The sequence below is a fragment of the Tachyglossus aculeatus genome, chromosome 5 (genome assembly GCF_015852505.1).
Source record: "Tachyglossus aculeatus isolate mTacAcu1 chromosome 5, mTacAcu1.pri, whole genome shotgun sequence".
NCBI lineage: Eukaryota > Metazoa > Chordata > Mammalia > Monotremata > Tachyglossidae > Tachyglossus > Tachyglossus aculeatus.
The window spans coordinates 645,425-669,184 of record NC_052070.1 but is presented as its reverse complement, the minus strand read 5'-3'; the positions used below and the strand labels follow the sequence as shown (position 1 = coordinate 669,184).

Sequence of the window (23,760 nt, the reverse complement as noted above, 5' to 3'; positions counted from 1 at the left end):
ACGGCCTGAGAGGTGTGTGTATGGTAGGGGAGGGGGCCTGGGTGAATGGGGAATGCCTTCTGGAGGAGGTGGCTTTCTGATGATGATGATGGAATCCTCTGGAGGCAGGAATGATACATGAGCCTTGGTCTTGATTCTTCAGGACCAAGATCCTGTGTGGGGGAATTGATTCTAGCTCCGAAAGCCTGCGTGCTGCAACCCTGCACTCTCTCAGCTCTGCCTGCTGGGCTCCTGCTGGGGCACAGAATGCAGAGAGCAAACAGCAGGGCAGAAGTGAAGCATACAGTGAAGGGCACGTGTGGTCTTTGCCCATATTAGCCAAATCCAGGCAGAGCTGGGGGACTAGAACTCGGGTCTCCTGCTCTCCAGAACAGAGCTCTGGCTATTGCACTAATGGCCAGTCTGGTGGCTTTCCAGAAGGACTTTGAACAATGGCAGAGCGGTCCTGTGGTCAAGGTGAGGGGCAGAGGAAAGGTGTGAGCCACATGTGGGAGGCAGGAGCAGAGAAGGCAAGAAATGGTTTGGTGGTTTGCTCAGAAAGATGGGGACAAGAGACCAGACACAAGTTTTGGGGGGGTCTACAGACCCCCAAATTAACCACCTGGGACAATCAAAAATAAACTGATTGTTGGAACTAAATCTAAATTCCTCTTCTGGCTTATTTCCCCTTCAGAGCACACACCTGGAGAGTCAGGAATAATAACATTGGCTCAGAGAGGTTTCGATCTGCTTGTAAATGGAATCCCAGGAGACAGAAAAATTCAGCACCATCTGCAGAAGGCTCTTCTGCTGACACTTCGAGCCACATTTCCTGGCCTAGATCTCTACAGAACTACCAATTTGTCTGGCACAGGCTGGAAGTAGACACTGACTGAAAAGTGCCAAGAGTCGGCTCTCTGACTTGCTCACCACTCTCTTTTCCACACACACCTACCCTCTCCTTCATCCTCCTCTTACAGCTGTCCTTTGGGTTGGAGGTTAGAGATTTTATCATCATGTGCTAGAGACTGTCAATCCCCACCACACTGTGGGCTGTTCTGTTGGATTTGCTACTCCACCACGGTCATTGTCGTTTTCATTTCTCCCTCTTGGTTATGATCATCTGGAAGATAAGCTCGTTGTGGGCAGGGAACGTGCCGACTAGCTCTGTTGTACCCTCCCAAGCACTTAGTACAGCGCTCTGCACACAGTAAGCACTCAATACCTCTAATCGACTGATTGATCGATCACCCCATATTTTACTGCTGGCCACCAGATTACTGGTGTGACTGACTGTTGCTGTTTCTCTACTATCTGTACCTACCATCATATCATTCATTCAATCGTATTTACTGAGCGCTTACTGGATGCAGAGCATTGTACCAAGGGCTTGATTGAGAAGCAGCATTCTACTGGAAAGGGCACAGTCCTGGGAGATAGAGGGCCTGGGATCTAGTTCCAGCTCTGCCACTTCATCATCATCATCATCAGCGGCCTTGCTGCTCCCGGAAGGGTCCTCGCCTCAGAGTGCCACCACAGACGCCCGGGACTCCGTTCCCGAGTGGCCCGCCCGCCATCACACTGCGCGGCCTTGCTGCTTCTGGAAGGATCCTCTCCTCAGAGGACCGCCACAGATGCCCGGGACTCCGTTCCCGAGAGGCCCGCCCGCCCACCATCACACCATGTGGCCTTGCTGCTCCTGGAGGAATCCTCTCCTCAGAGCGCCGCCATAGACGCCCGGGACTCCGTTCCCGAGAGGCTCGCCCGCCCGCCCGCCATCACACCGCGTGGCCCCCACTGCTCCCGGAAGGCTCCCCTCCTCAGAGCACCCCCATAGACGCCCCCTGCTTCCACCTCCCCAACTTAAGCGACCTCCCTTATAGTGCCCCCCCCCATACCCCCCTTCCCGGTCCGGTCCTGACTGAATCTCTCCCCCCCGTCCCCCACCCCCCACCCAGGGAAAAAGGCCCTTGTTAGCACCATGTTACATTAATGACAACCTCATTCGCACCTACTCAGCCCTCCCATGTTAGTTGACTGTTCACTCCTCTCCCCAGGTACCTCTGCTCCCTGACCCCCCTTAACAGGCCCACCCTAGTCCAGCACTTAATAGTTTGTATCTGCTCTCTGTGACATCATTATCTGCCAATTTTATTATTGCCATAGCATACTGATTGTTTAACTACACCCTGTGACGCCATCGCCTACTTATATCATTGCTACTGTTTTATTGCTTCTGCATCTCAATTGTTAACCTCCCGCTGTACTGTCACTCGCCCTGCTGACCTCACCACGAACTTTCAGTTCCCTTGATCCCAACAGCCATTCCCATTCCTCACCTTCCCCTTCCCCTCTCCCACCCAGCTTTTTCCCTCCCTCTCCCCCACCAAGACCACTCCCCCTCACCCCCTACCAAGGATCCCTCTGTACCAGCGCCAGTCCCCCACTCCTCCCTCCCAGCCCCCTCCCTCCCCTTCTCCCCGCCCCCACCCCATCCCAGTTCTCCTTTCTCATCGCCACCCCTCTTTCCACTCTCCCCGCCCAGGCCCCCGCCAACTCATCCCAATCCAAACCCTCCCCACCCCTCGCACCCTTCCCCCTCCCTCCCCTCCCTGGATAGCTGCTGCCAAGTGTGGCCTCTGGAACTCCCACTCCAATTTAAGTAAGATCCCTTTCATCCTGGACCTATTCCTTTCCAGCTCTCTACTCCTCCTCGCCCTAACTGAAACATGGCTGTCTCCGGACTACACGGTCTCTTGTGCTGCTCTCTCCAGTACAGGCCTCTTCTTCTCCCACTCCCCCAGACTCAACGGAAAAGGAGGAGGTGTTGGTTTCCTTCTCGCCCCCCAATGTCGCTTTCGCACTATCCCTCCTCCCCCTTCCCTTTCATCATCATCATCATCACCAATCGTATTTATTGAGCGCTTACTATGTGCAGAGCACTATACTAAGCGCTTGGGAAGTACAAATTGGCAACATATAGAGACAGTCCCTACCCAAGAGTGGGCTCACAGTCTAAAAGGGGGAGACAGAGAAAAAAACAAACATACTAACAAAATAAAATAAATAGAATAGATATGTACAAGTAAAATAAATAAATAGAGTAATAAATATGTACAAACATATATACATATATACAGGTGCTGTGGGGAAGGGAAGGAGGTAAGATGGGGGGATGGAGAGGGGGACGAGGGGGAGAGGAAGGAAGGGGCTCAGTCTGGGAAGGCCTACTGGAGGAGGTGAGCTCTCAGCAGGGCCTTGAAGGGAGGAAGAGAGCTAGCTTGGCGGATAAGCAGAGGGACTGGGGGCATTCCAGGCCCGGGGGATGACGTGGGCCGGGGGTCGATGGCGGGACAGGCGAGAACGAGGTACGGTGAGGAGATTAGCGGCGGAGGAGCGGAGGGTGCGGGTTGGGCTGTAGAAGGAGAGAAGGGAGGTGAGGTAGGAGGGGGCGAGGTGATGGAGAGCCTTGAAGCCCAGGGTGAGGAGTTTCTGCCTGATGTGCAGATTGATTGGTAGCCACTGGAGATTTTTGAAGAGGGGAGTAATATGCCCAGAGCGTTTCTGGACAAAGATAATCCAGGCAGCAGCCCGGATAATCCTTCCCTTCCTTTGAAGCCCACATTATTCGCCTCCACCACCCCCTCCAGATTCTTGTAGCCGTCATCTACCGCCCTCCCGGCCCCACCTCCAACTTCTTTAACGACTTTGACCCCTTCCTCACATTCCTTCTCTTCTTCTCCATGCCCAGTCTGATCCTCGGAGACTTCAACATCCACATGGATATCCCTGATGACTCCTCTGCCGCCCGCCTTCTATCTCTCCTCGACGCTGCCAACCTCTTGCTCCACCCCACCTCACCCACTCACCAACTTGGTCATATGCTCGACCTCATCATCTCCTATCGCTGCACTGTGTCCACCCTCACCAACTCTGAAATCCCTCTCTCTGATCATAATCTTCTCACCTGCCTCCTCACTCACACTCTTTCCCCTGTAAATCCGTATTACTCCCTCACAGAGATCTCCGCTCTCTTGACCCCATCCATCTTTCTGAGCGCCTCACACCCCACCTCGCCTCCCTCTCCTCTCTACCCAGTCTTGATGATCAGATTACTGCTCTCAACTCCACCCTTTCTACTCAGCGAGACTCACTCGCTCGGCTTTCCCTTAGCCACTTTCCTACCATTAACCCACAGCCCTGGATCACTGCCACTGTCCACCTCCTTCGCTCTTATGCTCGAGCTGCCGAACGCTGCTGGCGAAAGTCTAAACACCATGCCAACCTCGTTCACTTCAAGTTCATCCTTTCTTGCCTTAACTCAGCCCTCTCCTCTGCCAGACAAAACTATTACTCCTCCCTTATCGACACCCATGCCCATCACCCCCGCCAGCTCTTCCGTACATTCAACTCCCTTCTCAGGCCCCCGGTTCCTCCCCCTCCTCCTTCCCTCACCCCCAACGATCTGGCCTCTTACTTCATTAACAAAATTAAATCCATCACGTCCGATCTCCCCAATGTCACTTCCCCCCCTTCTCCAACCCCCTGGCACTCAACACTCTCGGCTACTCTCCCATCCTTCCCAGCAGTATCCTCAGAGGAGCTCTCCTCCCTTCTCTCAAGTGCTACTCCGGCCACCTGTGTTTCTGACCCCATTCCCTCTCATCTCATGAAATCTCTCGCTCCATCCCTTCTCCCCTCCTTAACTTCCACCTTCAACCGCTCACTCTCCACTGGTTCCTTCCCCTCTGCCTTCAAACATGCCCATGTTTCTCCCATCCTAAAAAAACCCTCTCTTGACCCCACCTCACCTTCTAGTTATCGCCTCATATCCCTCCTACCATTCCTTTCCAAACTCCTTGAACGAGTTGTCTACATGCGCTGCTTAGAATTCCTCAACACCAACTCTCTCCTCGACCCCCTCCAGTCTGGCTTCCGTTCCCCACATTCCACGGAAACTGCCCTCTCAAAGGTCACCAATGACCTCCTGCTTGCCAAATCCAACGGCTCATACTCCGTCCTAATCCTCCTCGACCTCTCAGCTGCCTTCGACACTGCGGACCACCCCCTTCTCCTCAACACGCTATCTGACCTTGGCTTCACAGACTCCGTCCTCTCCTGGTTCTCCTCTTATCTCTCCGGTGGTTCTTTCTCAGTCTCTTTTGCAGGCTCCTCTTCCCCCTCCCATCCCCTTACTGTGGGGCTTCCCCAAGGTTCAGTGCTTGGTCCCCTTCTGTTCTCGATCTACACGCACTCCCTTGGTGACCTCATTCGCTCCCACGGTTTCAACTATCACCTCTACGCTGATAGCACCCAGATCTACATCTCTGCCCCTGCTCTCTCCCCCTCCCTCCAGGCTCGCATCTCCTCCTGTCTTCAGGACATCTCCATCTGGATGTCTGCCTGCCACCTAAAGCTCAACATGTCCAAGACTGAACTCCTTGTCTTCCCTCCCAAACCCTGCCCTCTCCCTGACTTTCCCATCTCTGTTGACGGCACTAGCATCATCAATCTTATTTATTGAGTGCTTACTATGTGCAGAGCACTGTACTAAGCGCTTGGGAAGTACAAATTGGCAACATATAGAGACAGTCCCTACCCAACAGTGGGCTCACAGTCTAAAAGGGGGAGACAGAGAACAAAACCAAACATACTAACAAAATAAAATAAATAGAATAGATATGCACAAGCAAAATAAATAAATAAATAAATAAATAAATGAATAAATAAATAAATAAATAGAGTAATAAATATGTACAAACATATATACATGTGCTGTGGGGAAGGGAAGGAGGTAAGATGGGGGAGATGGAGAGGCGGACGAGGGGGAGAGGAAGGAAGGGGCTCAGTCTGGGAAGGCCTCCTGGAGGAGGTGAGCTCTCAGCAGGGCCTTGAAGGGAGGAAGAGAGCTAGCTTGGCGGATAAGCAGAGGGATTGGGTGCATTCCAGGCCCGGGGGATGACGTGGGCCGGGGGTCGATGGCGGGACAAGCGAGAACAAGGTACGGTGAGGAGATTAGCGGCGGAGGAGCGGAGGGTGCGGGCTGGGCTGTAGAAGGAGAGAAGGGAGGTGAGGTAGGAGGGGGCGAGGTGATGGAAAGCCTTGAAGCCCAGGGTGAAGCCCACTACCATCCTTCTCATCTCACAAGCCCGCAACCTTGGTGTCATCCTCAACTCCGCTCTCTCATTCACCCCTCACATCCAAGCCGTCACCAAAACCTGCTGGTCTCAGCTCTGCAACATTGCCAAGATCCGCCCTTTCCTCTCCATCCAAACCGCTACCCTGCTCGTTCAAGCTCTCATCCTATCCCATCTGGACTACTGCATCAGCCTTCTCTCTGATATTCCATCCTCATGTCTCTCCCCTCTTCAATCCATACTTCATGCTGCTGCCCGGATTGTCTTTGTCCAGAAACGCTCTGGGCATGTTACTCCCCTCCTCAAAAATCTCTGGTGGCTACCAATCAATCTGCGCATCAGGTAGAAACTACTTACCCTGGTCTTCAAGGCTCTCCATCACCTCACCCCCTTTCTCTCCTTCTACAGCCCACCCCGCACCCTCCCCTCCTCTGCCGCTAATCTCCTCACCGTACCTCGTTCTCGCCTGTCCCGCCATCGACCCCCAGCCCACGTCATCCCCTGGGCCTGGAATGCCCTCCCTCTGCCCATCCGCCAAGCTACCTCTCTTCCTCCCTTCAAGGCCCTGCTGAGAGCTCAGCTTCTCCAGGAGGCCTTCCCAGACTGAGCCCCTTCCTTCCTCTCCCCCTCGTCCCCCTCTCTATCCCCCCATCTTACCTCCTTCCCTTCCCCACAGCACCTGTATATAGGTATATGTAGGTATATGTGTTTGTACATATTTATTACTCTATTTATTTATTTATTTTACCTGTACATATCTATTCTATCTATTTTATTTTGTTAGTATGTTTGGTTTTGTTCTCTGTCTCCCCCTTTTAGACTGTAAGCCCACTGTTGGGTAGGGACTGTCTCTATATGTTGCCAACTTGTACTTCCCAAGCGCTTAGTACAGTGCTCTGCACACAGTAAGCGCTCAATAAATACGATTGATTGATTGATTGATTAGAGTGGGGGCCTGGGAGTCAGAAGGCCCTGGGTCCCAATCCCAGCTCTTCCACTTACCTGCTGTGTGACCTTGGGCATGTCACATAACTTCTCTATGCCTCAGTTGCCTCATCTGTAAAATTGGAATTAAGACTGTGAGCCCCATGCGAGACAGGGACTGTGTCCAATCTGATTAACTTGTATCTACCCCAGTGCTTAGAACAGTGCTTGGCACATAGTAAACACTTAACAAGTACCTTAACATGACCTCCTGCTTGCCAAATCCAACGGCTCATACTCTGTCCTAATCCTCCTCGACCTCTCAGCTGCCTTTGACACTGTGGACCACCCCCTTCTCCTCAACACGTTATCTGACCTTGGCTTCACAGACTCCGTCCTCTCCTGGTTCTCCTCTTATCTCTCCGGTCGTTCTTTCTCAGTCTCTTTTGCAGGCTCCTCCTCCCCCTCCCATCCTCTTACTGTGGGAGTTCCCCAAGGTTCAGTGCTTGGTCCCCTTCTGTTCTCAATCTACACTCACTCCCTTGGTGACCTCATTCGCTCCCACGGCTTCAACTATCACCTCTACGCTGATGACACCCAGATCTACATCTCTGCCCCTGCTCTCTCCCCCTCCCTCCAGGCTCGCATCTCCTCCTGCCTTCAGGACATCTCCATCTGGATGTCCGCCCGCCACCTAAAGCTCAACATGTCGAAGACTGAGCTCCTTGTCTTCCCTCCCAAACCTTGTCCTCTCCCTGACTTTCCCATCTCTGTTGACGGCACTACCATCCTTCCCGTCTCACAAGCCCGCAACCTTGGTGTCATCCTCGACTCCGCTCTCTCATTCACCCCTCACATCCAAGCCGTCACCAAAACCTGCCGGTCTCAGCTCCGCAACATTGCCAAGATCCGCCCTTTCCTCTCCATCCAAACCGCTACCCTGCTAATTCAAGCTCTCATCCTATCCCGTCTGGACTACTGCACTAGCCTTCTCTCTGATCTCCCATCCTCGTGTCTCTCTCCACTTCAATCCGTACTTCATGCTGCTGCCCGGATTATCTTTGTCCAGAAACGCTCTGGACATATCACTCCCCTCCTCAAAAACCTCCAATGGCTACCGATCAATCTGCGCATCAGGCAGAAACTCCTCACCCTGGGCTTCAAGGCTCTCCATCACCTCGCCCCCTCCTACCTCACCTCCCTTCTCTCCTTCTACTGCCCAGCCCGCACCCTCCGCTCCTCCACCACTAATCTCCTCACTGTACCTCGCTCTCGCCTGTCCCGCCATCGACCCCCGGCCCACGTCATCCCCCGGGCCTGGAATGCCCTCCCTCTGCCCATCCGCCAAGCTAGCTCTCTTCCTCCCTTCAAGGCCCTGCTGAGAGCTCACCTCCTCCAGGAGGCCTTCCCAGATTGAGCCCCTTCTTTCCTCTCCCCCTCGTCCCCCTCTCCATCCCCCCGCCTTACCGCCTTCCCCTCCCCACAGCACCTGTATATATGTATATATGGTTGTACATATTTATTACTCTGTTTATTTATTTATTTATTTATTTTACTTGTACATTTCTATCCTACTTATTTTATTTTGTTGGTATGTTTGGTTCTGTTCTCTGTCTCCCCCTTTTAGACTGTGAGCCCACTATCGGGTAGGGACTGTCTCTATGTGATGCCAATTTGTACTTCCCAAGCGCTTAGTACAGTGCTCTGCACATAGTAAGCGCTCAATAAATACGATTGATTGATTGATTGATTGAAGTACCATAGTAATTCTTATTGTTATTGTTGTTGTTGTTATTATTATTATTATTATTATTTCCCACCCTCCCCACTTTCCTGGAGAGCATACTGACTCACATAGTGGCCTCCACAGCATAATGTCTCCTCTCCTGTCCCCCGATTTTTGAGGAGAAATTGATAGTGATATGTGCATTGGGAGGGAATTTCTTTCACCAAAACCTGCCAAAGTTGGAGTAGGAAGAAGACCAGGGTCTGAATGAGCAGTGACACAGACACAGGCTCATGGATGAAGGCTCACTGATGCAGCCTCGTGGATGCAACCTTGCAGATGTAGCCTTCTGGGTGCAGGCTAACAGAAGCAGCCTTTAAAATGTAGGCTTGTGGGTGCAGCCTCACAGATGCAGGCTCACAGAGGGCCTGTTTTCCAGAAGCTCCTGGGAAACAAGGATACCCATTTAACCCGTAAAAACCAATGATGATCTAGGTAACGCATATAGGATGGCTACCTGACCTTCCAGTAGTAGCCGAAAACAACCTCGGATTGAGATCTGAAGACTGTGTTGACCTTGGGGATGTCATGGATGTTGCAGTGTTCTGTATGTTGCAGTTTCGTGGCTGAGCAATATCATTCTGAAAACCAAAGCTTTTGTTCTCTGCATTTCCCAGAGAACTTGCTTCACTGGAGCCAAGGGATGATCAGGCCCCTGGAGATCAGAGAAGCTGAGTGGCTTAGTGAATAGAGCATGGACCTGGGAGTCAGAAGGACCTGAGTTCTAATCCTGGGTTCACCACATGTCTGATGTATGACCTTGGGCAAGTCACTTAATAACAATAATAATAATAATGGTATTTGTTAAGTGCTTACTCTGTGCCATGTACTAAACACTAGGGTGATTACAAGCAAATTAAGTTGGACACAGTACCTGTCCCACATACAGCTCACAAGTCTCAATCTGCATTTTACAGATTAGGTAATTGAGGTCCAGAGAAGTGAAGTGACGTGCCCAACAGACAAGTGGCAGATTAGGGAATAAAACCCATGACCTTCTGACTCCTAGGCCCATGTTCTACTTCTTTGGGCCTCAGTTACCTCATCTGTAAAATGGAGATTAAGACTGTTACGCCCCTGTGGGACAGGGACTGTGTTCAACATGATTAACTTGTATCTACCCCAGCACTTAGAACAGTGCTTGGCACATAGTAAGTGCTTAACAAGTACCATAATAATAATAATAATAATGACTATTATTATTATTATTATCAGGCTGGGATTACCATTCAAGGAAGGAGCCGATTGATTTATTTATTGATAGCTTGACTGACAGAGGCAAAGGTATGGCCAATCCTGCACTTTCCACCAGCTCCAACCCCGGCCTCCAGCCCAAGGGCCAGCCAGGTCCCTCTACCCCTCCCCAGCTCCTTTTCCTCACCGGTAAATGGAGGCATCCATCCTGCTTCCTGTCCCTGTCTGGAAACCAAATCATCTCTGCGGAAACTGGGGTGCCTCAGCCTTCCTCTAATAACACTGCCCTGGACGCTTTATGACTTCCGCTTCGTGGCTTAAAATTCTAATAGCATTAGTATCTCCTCATCAATTTTTCTTCAGGTCTTGGCTCTTTACGGTGCCTTAAAGGGGGCTCTTATTGATTGAATAAATAATGTTAAGACTTAGAAATCATCTTAATTACTTAGGAGACTGGCAGACTGCCTCCACTGGGGAAATGTGCTTATAAAATAAGAAGAAAAACATATCATAAGTGGATTCATCCTTCATCCCTACTCTCGGGTCATACGCTAGAACTGTCTTTTGTGAAGCAACGATGAGATACCAAATGAAAAATTTCCCTTATTCCCCCTCAAAAACAGCTAATTAAAGAGACAAATCTTTTTTATCCCACTTGATTATAAACTCCCTGGGGGTTGGAAGGTCATGTCTCTTGACTCTGTTGTATTTTCCCAAGAGCCTGTACAGTACTCCCTTATGCACACAATAGGTGCCCAGTAAATATTATTAATAATAATAATAATGACATTTATTAAGTGATTACTATGTGCAAAGCACTGTTTGGGGAGTGCTGGGGAGGTTACAAGGTGATCAGGTTGTCCTAAGGGGGGCTCACAGTCTTAATCCCCATTTTACAGATGAGGTAACTGAGGCACAGAGAAGTAGCGTGGCTCAGTGGAAAGAGCACGGGCTTGGGAGCCAGAGGTCGTGGGTTCCAATCCCAGCTCTGCCACTCATTCATTCATTCATTCATTCAATCGTATTTATTGAGTGCTTACTGTGTGCAGAGCACTGTACTAAGCGCTTGGGAAGTACAAGTTGGCAACATATAGAGATGGTCCCTACCCAACAGTGGGCTCACAGTCTAGAAGGGGGAGACAGAGAACAAAACAAAACATATTAACAAAGTAAAATAAATAGAATAAATATGTACAAATAAAATAGAGTAATAAATATGTACAAACATATATACATATAAACGGGTGCTGTGGGGAGGGGAAGGAGGTAAGGCGGGGGGGATGGGGAGGGGGAGGAGGGGGAGAGGAAGGAGGCGGCTCAGTCTGGGAAGGCCTCCTGGAGGAGGTGAGTTCTCAGTAGGGCTTTGAAGGGAGGAAGAGAGCTAGCTTGGCAGATGCGTGGAGGGAGGGCATTCCAGGCCAGGAGGATGACGTGGGCTGGGGGTCGAAAGCGGGACAGGTGAGCACGAGGTATGGTGAGGAGATTAGCGGCAGAGGAGCGGAGGGTGTGGGCTGGGCTGGAGAAGGAAAGAAGGGAGATGAGGTAGGAGGGGGCGAGGTGATGGAGAGCCTTGAAGCCGAGGGTGTGGAGTTTTTGCCTGATGCGTAGGTTGATTGGTAGCCACTGGAGATTTTTGAGGAGGAGAGTAACATGCCCAGAGCGTTTCTGGACAAAGACAATCGGGGCAGCGGCATGAAGTATGGATTGAAGAGGGGAGAGACAGGAGGATGGGAGGTCGGGGAGGAGGCTGATACAGTAATCCAGACGGTATAGGATGAGAGCTTGAACAAGCAGGGTAGCGGTTTGGACGGAGAGGAAAGGGCGGATCTTGGCAATGTTGCGGATGTGAGACCATCAGCTGTGTGACTTTGGGCAAGTCACTTAACTTCTCTGGGCCTCAGTTACCTCATCTGTAAAATGGGGATTAAGATTGTGAGCCCCACATGGGACAAGCTGATCACTTTGTATCCCCCCAGTGCTTAGAACAGTGCTTTGCACATAGTAAGCGCTTAACAAATGCCATCATTATTATTATTATTATTGCTCGAAGTCACACAGCTGACAGTTGGCGGAGCCAGGATTTGAACCCATGACCTCTGACTCCCAAGCCCGTGCTCTTTCCACTGAGCCACGCTGCATATTGCTTGATGACTTATAGCCTCGGTGCCTCAGGACCATGGTCTAGGCCAGCTCAAGCCTGCAACTAGAAATCCCGCCCCTTGACTTCCCGCCCCTGGACTTCCTTTGGATTTTTCTGCCTCTTCTGCTCGAGGCCTCCCCATCTGGGGGTTGCGGGGGGCAGTGGGGCTGGGGGTGGCAGTCTTCTGTCTTGAAAAAGCAAGTTCCCCAGTTCTTTTAAAGAAAATTACACCTGGGTTTTCTGTAGAATTGGTCTCCAAGAAGTCCCCGGAGCTCTTGGACTCTGTGCCTGCGCTGTTTCAGATTTCCATTTCCAGGTGGGAGGGGTTACCCAGCTTCCTTTCTCACGGGCCCCACGGCCCAAGGTCAAGCAGAGCCAAGTCCCCGTTGGTGGGAGGCGGTTCCACCCGGCCCCGAGTAGCCTCCCCAGCCCTATCTCTTCTGGCCCCGCACCAGCTGAAGAGGAATCATCTTTAGCTCCCTCCTGCCTTGCTTGTGACCAGCTAAGGGCAGCATGATGGGGAGGAAGCAATCTGGGACAGGAAAAAAATATCCAGAAAGGCAGGGACTGGGTGTAATCTCAAACCCTGGTTTTGACCCCAGCCCTTAGCAGACAGTAATCAGTCAGTCAGTGGTATTTATGCAGAGTTTACTGTGTGCAGAGCACTGCTCTAAGCCTTGGGAGAGTACAGTACAAGAGTTGGCAGGCATGTTATCTCTGCCCACCATGAGCTGTTGCCCTTCCCCTCCTCTTTCCTTCCAGTCCCTTCACCTCCTTTTCCCTTCCCTTTCCTCCCTTCCCCCCTTCCCTTCCTTCCCTTTCCCTCCGCTCCTGTCCCTTCCCTCCCTGTCTCTTCATTTCCTCTTCCCTTCCCCTCCCTCTCCTCCTCTTTCCCTCTCCTCCCTTCACCTTCCCTTCCCCTCCCTTTGGAGAAGCAGCAAGGCTCAGAGGAAAGAGCCCAGGCCTGGGAGTCAGAGGTCATGGGTTCTAATCCCAGCTCCACCACTTGTAAACTGTGTGACTTTGAGCAAGTCACTTAACTTCTCTGTGCCTCAGTTCCCTCATCTGGAAAATGGGGATGAAGACTGTGAGCCCCACGTGGGATAACCTGATCACCTTGTATCCCTCCAGTGCTTAGAACAGTGCCTGGCACAGAGTAAGCGCTTAACAAATGCCATCATCATTATTATTATTATGAGATAACAGCCTAGATTGAGCAGTAAGTGCTCAATCAGTGTTGTCATTCATTCAGTCAGTCAGTCATATTTATTGAGCGCTCATCGTGTTCAAGTCACTGTACTAAGCACTTGGGAGAGGGCATTATAACAATAAATAGACATATTCCCTGTTCAAAAGGAGCTTACAGTCTAGAGGGGGAGACAGAGATTAATATAAATGAATAAATACATAAATAAATTAGAGATATATCATTCATGTCTTTAAATCCAGCTCCCGTGGGAGAGAGATGGGCAAGCTCAACTTTTGTCCAGGGGAGAATCTATTGTTCTCTCTGCCTTGAATATGCTAAGGGAAACAGTTACCACCACCTTTCTCATCAGGCAGTCAGTCGATCAAATTTTTGAGCATTTACAGTGTGCAGAGCACTGTACTAAGCACTTGGAAGAGTACAGTATAGCAGAGTTGGTGGACATGTTTCCTGGGCACAAGGAGCTTACAGTTTCAGGGTCTCATCTGACCTTGGATTTTTTTGTAGCGGGGAGGGGTGCAAGGATGGAACATGACTTTGAAGAAGTTGTGTGTCAGCTCACCTCCCTCAGTGATGGCAATCTCTACTTTCCTGGATAGCAAGCAGCCTATTCTTCCTCCCTCTCGATAGACTGTGCCTTGGCTTCTCTTCCAACTTGGGACACTTTGATTGTGATGGTCTCTTTCTTGGCTGTTGCAGACTTCTCACAGCTCTTGCACACAGCACGTGGCCCAGGGGTTTGGGGCTCATGGCAGCACACAGACAAGGCCTTCCACTGTGGGCTGGTGTCCCAGCTATTAGGATGTTTCCAGGCAGAACAGGGAAGTCGGCCAATGCAAATTACGATTGGATTGCGTTTTTGTGCAACCCTGGGGAAACCCCCAGCTGTTTGCTGTTTGCTGGGGGTGGGCTCATAGTCATTAGCAAATGTTAGCAGCACAGCAGTGCATCCATGCCTTCATCCATCATTAAAAGCGAAAAGTAGAGGCAGTGTGCCTAATGGAAGGGGCACAGGATTGCGAGTTGGAGGACCTGGGTTCTAATCCTAGTTCTGCCTCTTGCAGGATGTGTGACCCTGGGCAAGTCTCCAAACTACTCTGTGCATCATTTTCCTCCTCTGTAAAAGGAGGGTTCAATCTCTGCTCTCTCTCCCTACTATACTGTGAGCCCAATGAGGGACAGAGGCCGTGTCCAACCTGATTTTCTTGTATCTGGTGTAATGTTTAGTACACTGCTTGGCATATGGTAAGCACTGAACAAATACCACAGTTATCATTATTGGGCTAAGATAACTACTCTCCTTCCCTTTTATGCCATGAGCCCCATGTTTGCAGGGATTACTTCTGTTGTGATTATTCTATATCTGCCCAGTGCTTGGCACAGAGTAAACGCTTAGCAAATACAGTTGATACTTATCTTAGCTATTAGATATTGTCCTAGTGGATAGAGCACAGGCCTGGGAGTCAGAAGGACCTGCACTCTAATTCCGGCTCTGCCACTTTTGTCTACTGTGTGACTCTGGGCAAGCCACCTAACTTCACTGTGCCTCATTTACCTCATCCTTAAAATGAGGATTAAGACTGTGAGTCCCATGTGGGACATGGATTGGGTGTAACCTGATTAGCTGGTATTTACCCCAGTCCTTAGTACAGTGCCTGGCACGTACTAAGCTCTTAACAAATACCATAAACCAAAAAAAAAAAAAGTATGGAATTCTGGAACGTCCTTGACTGAGAGCTCTCTAGGAAGGTGGCAGGTTTTCTTTCCTCAATCAATCAGTGGTATTGCAAGCAGGGGGCAACCGGTGGGTGTGGGTGGGGGGAACAGGGTAAGGCTGACCACCCTCCTTTTCTCTGGCTAGGTGAGCTTTCTCCTTCTACATAGGGAGGTGCTGGACTTCTTACGAAATGGATTGGCAGATTTCGTTCATGCCTCAGGCAAGATAAATTTATAATCCCAGTGGAGACCTTGGAGCTGAGGAATGTCTTTAAGTCCTGAGACCCTATATTCACCAGAGCACAACTAGCTTCTGGTGAGAGAGGGAATTGCCCCATACAGCTCCACCGACCTAGAGCCTTGGAGCCCCCAGTTTTACTATTCACTAGAGGTCAGCCCTGGTGTGGCCCTGGTTGACAGCGAGAAGCAGCATGGTGTAGTGGATAGAGCACGGAAGTCATGGACCTGGGTTCTAATCCTGGGTCCGCCACGTTTGGTGTGACCTTGGCCAAGTCACTTCTATGTTCCTCAGTTACGTCATCTGTAAAACAGGGATTAAAAGTGTGAGCCCCACGTGGGGCACGGACTGTGTTCAACCTGATAAGTTTGTATCAATCCCAGCACTTAGTGGAGTGCTTGGTACATAGCATGGTACATTAACAAATACTGTAAAAATAAAGAGCTCTTAATGAACTTTTCTGCTGGACCCTGGTCAGAACTCTTTATCCGTGCCATAAAAACAACACGAAGGGAAAAGCATTAAACTAAATAGTGTTTCCCACAGGAAATAATGTAAGGTTCCGTAGTGAATTCTCAGGATACAAAAAAATTGACCAAAATGATATAAATCTATGAAAAAGTGATACAAAACAAAGCAAATGTAGTTCCGTGATCACAATGAAATGTAAATACCTTTCAAAAGTGAAAGACTTTGAATTAGATTTTTTTATACATACATAAAATGCTTAAATATATAATAGTCCAACTGTTATGCCTCACCTCCTATTCAAAAGACATCTTGTGCTCATAGGCTGGCTCACAGGATCTGTCATTATCCCTGCTAAAGAGATTTTCCATTATCTAATGCTAATTTGATATGGGTTTTAATCACTCTATCCAAGTTTGTCAAAACACTTCAAAAGAAGGGGAAAGCAATGTGCCTAAGCCAAGGTGAAACCTGCAGCATTGTTGAAAGGTGAGAGAGAGGGAGCACTGTCAGGAGTGCCGGAATCAAAATTCAATCATTTTCTCACCAAAGAGCGATCGGAGAAGAGGCTTGTAACAGGGTTACCAACTCTTTTATATTGTATTCTCCCAAACAGTTAGCACAGTGCTTGGCACACAGTGGGAGCCCAGTAAATATGATTGATTGATTCCTGTATGAACTTTGGGCTGGTCTTGCTGGTTTGATCTAGGAAAGCACCTGGACAAAGATTTTTAGATTCATCTCTCTATCCTTGTGAATTTGGAGAGTGGAGAGAATGAAATCAGTGTCTGAGGGTGGGGAGTGGGAGTCCCAAGCCCGGCTACTCTCACCATCTCCCTGTTCTGGGAGAGAAAAGCGCTGTGGGTAGGAAAGATTGAGGGGGCAGTGAAATTCTGGGGAGATAAGTCTGAGTACCAGGGCTGCCTTTGGCAGTCCAGCGGTCTCCAACCTAGCCTGAATTCTGTTAAGGAGGCAGCGTGTTGATCAGTGGTGCAGTTGTGCAGTGACAAACAGAGATGGAAAATAAACCAATTATTGCTGAATTGTACTTTGAAAGCTCTTAGTACTGTGCTCTGCACACAGTAAGTGCTCAATAAATACAATTGAATGAATGAATGAATTAATTAATTAATTAAAACCAACTACAGAGTGCTAGCTGGGTGCCCTTGGGAAGGCTGTGTAGTTGCCAACATGACTTGAACATTTAGGCCAAGCTGGAGGGCTGGGGAGAAGTGTGGAGTCCAGCCATCACTATAGCTCTGAAAACTACCCAGTGAAAAGAGCACAGGGCTGGGGGTCAGGAGGAAATGTGTCTGTTGCATTGTTATATTGTACTCTCCCAAACGCTTAGTACAGTGCTGTGCATACAGTAAGTGCTCAATAAATACCACTGATTGAGTGACCTGGGTTTTAGACCTGGCTTTGGTGGTGGTTAAGCACTTACTATATGCCATGCACTGTTCTAAGCACTGGAGTAGATAGAAGTTAATTAGGTCAGACACAGTCCCTCTTATATGGGGTTCACAGCCTAAGTAGGAGGTTGTACAGGCATTGACTCCCCATTTTGCAGATGAAGAAACCGGGGCCCTGAGACGTGACGTGACTTGCCTAAAGTCACACAGCTCTTGGATCAGTGTCCTTTGGGCATTTGTTATTCACCCCACCTTCAATCCCGCAGAACTTATGTACATATCTATAAATTATTTATTATAAATTATTAATTTATATTAATGCCTGCCTCCCCCCCTAAGCTATAAGTTACTTTGGACAGGGAGAGTGCCTAGCAACTCTATTGTATCATGCTCTCCCAAGCTCTTAGTACAGTGCTCTGCATATAATGAGCGCTCAATAATCATTGATGATGATGATGACCATCATCATCATCAATCGTATTTATTGAGCACTTACTGTGTGCAGAGCACTGTACTAAGCACTTGGGAAGTACAAGTTGGCAACATACAGAGACAAATAGAACAGTAGTAATGATATAAGTAGGCGATGGCATCACAGGGTGTAGTTAAACAATACTCTATGTCAATAATAAAACTGGCAGATAATGACGTCACAGAGACCAGATACAAAGTATTATGCGCTGGAGTAGGGTGGGCCTGTTAAGGGGGGGTCAGGGAGCAAAGATACCTGGGGAGAGGAGCAAAGATACCTGGGGAGAGGAGCAAACAGAGAACTAGCAAGGGAGGGCTGAGTAGGTGCGAATGAGGCTGTCGTTAATGTAACTTGGTGCTAACAAGGGCCTTTTTCCTGGGGTGGGGTGGGGAGAGTCAGTCAGGACCGGACCGGGAAGGGGGGGATGGGGGACACTTTAAGGAAGGTCGCTTAAGTGGGGGTGTGTGTGTGTGTGGAAGCAGGGGTTGTCTATGGGGGCGCTCTGAGGAGTGGAGCCTTCCGGGAGCAGCGGGGACCATGCGGTGTGACGGCGGGCGGGCGGGCGGGCCTCTAGGGAACAGAGTCCCGGGCGTCTATGGTGGCGCTCTGAGGAGAGGATCCTTCCGGGAGCAGCAAGGCCGCGCGGAGCCACGCTCCTTAGAGCAAAGAGTTGGCTTAGGAGACGTCACGGCTCAGGCATCAAATTAATGAGGAAAGGCTAGTTGGAAGAGGTGGGATTTTTAGGAGAGATCAAAGGTAGGTAGAGCTGGGATCAGTCTGACATGGGGCAGGAGGGAGATGTAGGTGTGAGTGGGAGAGACAGGAGAGAGGGATGGCTAGAAGGGTCAGAGAGAGGACTCCAGCCCAGAGCTCTCTCTCCTAGCCCCACATGCTTTCCAGCAGGTCACACTGCCACCTCTCTTCCTCCCTCCGTCTCGCCTCCTCCAGTCAAGGCGCCTGTGAGGAAATCTCCGGAGGCTGTGAGCCGGCCCGCCAGCCACTCACCACGTACAGCTTGTGCCAGATGACAGCCCATTCCCGCAGTGTGGACGTCAGCTCCTGCACCAGGGGGACTTCGCTTGGAATCACTGTCTCATGATGCCTGGAATGATCAAACGAGGTGCTGGTCTCAATCGATCAATGGTATTTATTGAGCGCTAAATGTGTGCAGAGCACTGGACTAAGTGCTTGGGAGAGGACAACACAAGAGATCTGGTAGACCCGTTCCCTGTCCACAATGAGCTTATTCATTCATTCAGTTGTATTTACAGTCTAGAGGAAAAGGCAGACATTAACTCCTTGGAGGAAACTAGGGAAACCCCCACCGCTACTCAGCAGCCCCACTTTGACTCCACCTAGGAGACCCTAATTTTAGGGTTGTGACCCAACAAAATGAACAGTTGTTTAGGTAACACAAGAAACTGCAATTAAGCTGGAGGCTGCTTGACATTAGAGAAGCAGCATGGCTCAGTGGAAAGAGCGTGGGCTAGGGAGTCAGAGGTCATGGGTTCTAATCCCGGCTCCACCACTTGCCAGCTGTGTGACTTTGGGCAAGTCACTTAACTTCTCTGTGCCTCAGTTACCTCATCTGTAAAATGGGGATTAAGACTGTGAGCCCCCCATGGGACAACCTGATCACCTTGTAACCTCCCCAGCACTTAGAACAGTGCTTTACACATAGTAAGTGCTTAATAAATACCATTATTATTATTATTATTATTATTATTCCAAGGAACCCTTCCACTCTATCAAACATATTTACTGAGCGCTTACTTTGTGCACAGCACTGTTCTAAGCACTTGGGAAATATAATACAACACAGTTGGTAGACCTGCTCTAGTCCCAAATATGACTCAAGCCCCTGCCTTGAATCTCCCAGGTTTCTGCTGCCAAACCTGACTTCATTTGGGTCTCACTTTGCTCCCATCACTGTACTACAAGGCAGTAGGGGTGGGACTACTCCACAAGGCCCAAATAGCCATTCCACTATGTGGGCACAGTTGGTCAGAACCTGCTGGGATGGCACAACTCATGCCCCAGTCATCTCTGTCATCCTTTGTGAAAATCCCATGCCAGGATGAAGGCCACTGGTATCATTCTTTCTCCCCGTCAGAACTAAGGACACTGGAATCGATCTCTCCTCCAAAAGTAAGGGCACTGGCATTGATCCCCATTCCAGAACATCCAGAAGCCTCCAGAACAACAGCTGAGCAAAAACTATCTTCTCCAGTTGCCGAAAAAAATGCAAAAAGAGCAACTCAGACCTCGGGTATGAGACTTTATCCCCGCGAAAAGTGTCAAGGTCACTCAACTCACCCTCGGTCTTCCACAGGTGTCTCCTTCAAATGGATGTATGATACTGGAAAAATCCCCTGCAAAGAGAGGACATGGCTTACAGGATCATGACTGGCGACTCAGTCTGGGCCACTGCAGCAGAGAAAATCGAGGAAGGTGATCAAGCTCAGGGCAAAGGGGCTCCTTTAGGGATTCAATAAATACATTACAAAGCACATACGATACTTGCTTTGGACAGAGCTCTGTGCCTAGTGCTGGGGTGAATATGAAACATGCAAATTTAGACATGGTCCCCGTTCCACAAGGAGCTCCCGATTTAGGGGGGCACAGAGGTCAGACAAGAGAAATACATTAGAGACAATAGCCACAGAGAAGAGGAGAAGGGTAGCCCTTAAAATGTAAGAATGAAAATACAAGAGCCAATAGGTCCAAGAAGATAAACAGACAGCAGCCTTGGTGAAGGGATGGCCAGCTACCTCCCTAGTCCAGGCCCCAGAAACATCTCCTACAGGAAGAGCAGAATACAGCCAGGGTGTCAGAGGACATTATGGAGTTCTCCTCTGGAGGGCCTAAAAACTACAATCAATTTTCATCTTGATGCCCCTTGTGGTCCTGTGATCTTCTGATGGGAAATGAAGAGTTCCTGAGTTCCAGTCCAGGGTACAGAGTACCTAGAATATACAAGTTGCTTAAAAGGGCATTTGTTACCTTAGCTGAATTGAGGTATCACCAACTTCCTGGCCAAATATTCTATGTAATATGATCTTACCTCTGGACAAAGAGGGTAATTCTGAAGGCATGAATAAAGACCCCCAAAAGGAGGGAATGCATCTGTTTATTGTTATATTGTACTCTCCCTAGCACTCAGTACAGTGCTCGGCACACAGTAAGCACTCAATAAATACGACTGAATCTGAGGAGATCATCTTTAAGGTAATGCCATTTTCCCCATAGGAAAACTTCTTAGAAAGCTCTGAAAATAACAATAATAAAAACAACAATAATAATAACAATAATAATCATTATTATAGCAGTAGTCATAATGGCAGGGGTAGTGGTACTTATTAAGTATGACAAGCATTGTGCTAAATGCTGGAGTAGATACCAGAAGGAAGTTGCACAATCAGTTTTACTAAATGCCTATTAAAAAATGCAGTGTCCTATACTAAGAGCTTGGGCAAATACGATAATGTTAGTATTCATTCACTCATTCAATTCTATTTATTTAGCACTTACTGTGTGCAGAGCACTATACTGAGCATTTGGAAAGTACAATTTGGCAACAAACAGAGCCAATCCCTACCCAACCATGGGTTCACAGTCTAGAAAGGGGGAGACAGACAACAAAACAAAAGAAAACAAGTAGACAGACATCAATATAAATAGAATTACAGTTATAACAGACATCATTAATAAAATAAATAGAATAATATGTAAATAAATACACAAGTTCTGTGGGGCAGGGAGGGGGTAGAGCAGAGGGAGGGAGTAGGGGCGATGGGAGCTTATACTCTAACTAGAGAGGTAAGAGCAGGTATTTTATCCCCATTTTACAGATGAGGAAAACTGAGGCCCAAAATAGCTAATTGACTTTCCCAAGATCCCACAGCAAGCAAGTGGCAGATCTGGGATTAATAATAACAATAATAATCATAGTAATATTTATTAGGAACTTACTATGTGCCAAACACTGTTCTAAGCACTGGGGTAGATACAATGTAATCAGGTTGTCCTATGTGGGGCTCATAATCTTAATCCCCATTTTACAGATGAGGTAACTGAGGCACACAGAAGTGAAGTGACTTGCCCAAAGCCACACAGCAGACAAGTGGCGGAGCCAGGATTAGAACCCAGCACCTGGAACCTGGGCTACATCCTGAGCTCTTTTCCACTGTGCTTTGCCACTTCACTGCAGTCTTTACACTGGCTTTATTATAAACTCCTCATCTTTTCTACTTTTACCCAGTACAGTGCCTTACATTCATTCATTCAATCATATTTATTGAGCGCTCATGGTGTGCAGAGCACTGTACTAAGCGCTTGAGAAGTACAAGTCGGCAACATATAGAGACAGTCCCTACCCAACAACGGGCTCACAGTCTAGAAGGGGAAAACAGACAACAAAACAAAACATATAGACAGGTTACTTACTCACACACTACATTACTTACACACAGTAGGACACTAATAACTAAAGGTGGAGATGAAGAAAGAAGTCTCATGGGCTTGATGGAGAAATGGAAACCAGCAGCATAGCTTTGAAGAATACAACACAGAATCTAATTGGCATTTTAAACCCTCCAACCCACCAAATGAATCCCTAATGGCTATGTGGCAATGTGAACTTTATTTTAGTGGATGAGAGGGGGCATATTTCAAGCAGTGGTATTTATTGAGGGCTTACTGGATGCAGAGCACTGTACTAAGCACAGATTTGGTAGACATGATCCCTGCCCTCAAGGACTTATAGACCACAATCTACATTTATTTGGTTGGATTCCAATGAAATAATTTATATGCCTTTTCTATCCAGAACAAGACGCGTCTAATTTCAGGCATTAGAATGCACTCGTAAATCTCTCCCTGGAGATTTTCCCTGGCAGTAAAAAGCAGCATAAAATGGATTTACATCCCATTTCTACTAGGCTCTTCCTCCACTCTCTGTACAGCACCTAAGCCAGTTAAGTATAAATTAACTAGCAATGTGTCGACTTCCTGCCCAAAATAAATCATAAGCTGCTAAAATGCTCTTTTCTTCTTTGCTTAATAAAACCATATTTTATCACAGCTTCACATGACTGAGTACTGTGAAGTATTTTTTTCTTTATAGTATTTATTAAGGCCTTACTATATGCCAGGCACTGTACTAAGTGCTGGGGTAGATACAAGCAAATTAGGTGGGATACAGTCTCTGTCTCACATGGGACTCACACTCTTAATCCCCATTTAACAGATGAGGTAACTAAGGCATGGAGTAGTTAAGTGACTTTCCCAGGGTCAGAGAGCAGACAAGTGGTGGAGCTGGGATTAGAAAAACACATCTTTCTGACTCCCAGGTCCAGACTGCTTCCCAGCAAAGTGCATACAGAAAAAGTACCCCTTTTGAATGCCTTGACCCACAAGGCCTGAAAAGCTAAGGAAACAGCACGAAGACTATGCAGGGTTTTAAAGTAGCCTGACTGGTGAGCAAGTGTGTTTGTCCACAAAGACATAATGCACGATGACCTGCCTTGCCACGGTTTCCTGGATCCCTCTTCAATCTCCAAAGGGCTTACGTCTTGTCCTTATGAACAGTTTAGCTGATGCCACTGAGAAGACGAACACCAGCCAGCCAACCAAACCTACAGCTGCTTTTTCAGCAGGGTCTCGAGGCCTCTTACCACGTAATTTAAAAAGCTGCAAGTCCTGCCTGCACATCTTGCTCCCAAGCCGGGATGGGATCCCAGCCTCTTCCCTCCCCAAGGAAACAAAATCTCCCCTGGCGTTGGCCAAAAAGCCGGTCAGCAAAGCTGGCAATCTCCAAACCTCACGACCCATGCTCTCGGCCTCTTGCCCTCCTGTCTCTGCCCCTGGATGTGAAAACTCAGAGTTGGGCTGAGAGCAACGTTAAAAGCCTAATCAACTTAGGTCCAGGGCTAAAGTGAAGTATGTGAACATTTGATAGGCATTAGAATGTTTGATTCAGGACAAGCCAGAATCTCCAAAGTGTTTAAGCTGGGATTGGTCCATCAGACAAGTCTTGGTTGCAGATAGAGGACCTCCAGGAACACCACGGAGCTGAGTCTCGCCCAC

At 48.7% G+C, this 23,760-nt stretch overlaps 1 protein-coding gene and 1 long non-coding RNA gene across 2 annotated transcripts in view; one reads left to right on the top strand and one right to left on the bottom strand.

The window, feature by feature from the left end:
• DOCK5 (dedicator of cytokinesis 5) overlaps positions 1-23,760 on the bottom strand; it is a 189,478-nt gene that overhangs the window by 127,014 nt on the left and 38,704 nt on the right. Inside the window, exons 3-4 of the mRNA XM_038746260.1 lie at positions 19,990-20,045; positions 18,679-18,775 (exon numbers count right to left, since the gene is read on the bottom strand). Of these exons, the coding sequence (XP_038602188.1) occupies positions 18,679-18,775; positions 19,990-20,045 (153 nt within the window). The remainder of the gene's footprint in view (positions 1-18,678; positions 18,776-19,989; positions 20,046-23,760) is intronic.
• On the top strand, positions 17,962-20,178 carry LOC119928206. The gene is made up of 3 exons (XR_005451057.1): positions 17,962-17,996; positions 18,622-18,793; positions 20,006-20,178. It is a non-coding gene; the product is annotated as an uncharacterized LOC119928206 (long non-coding RNA).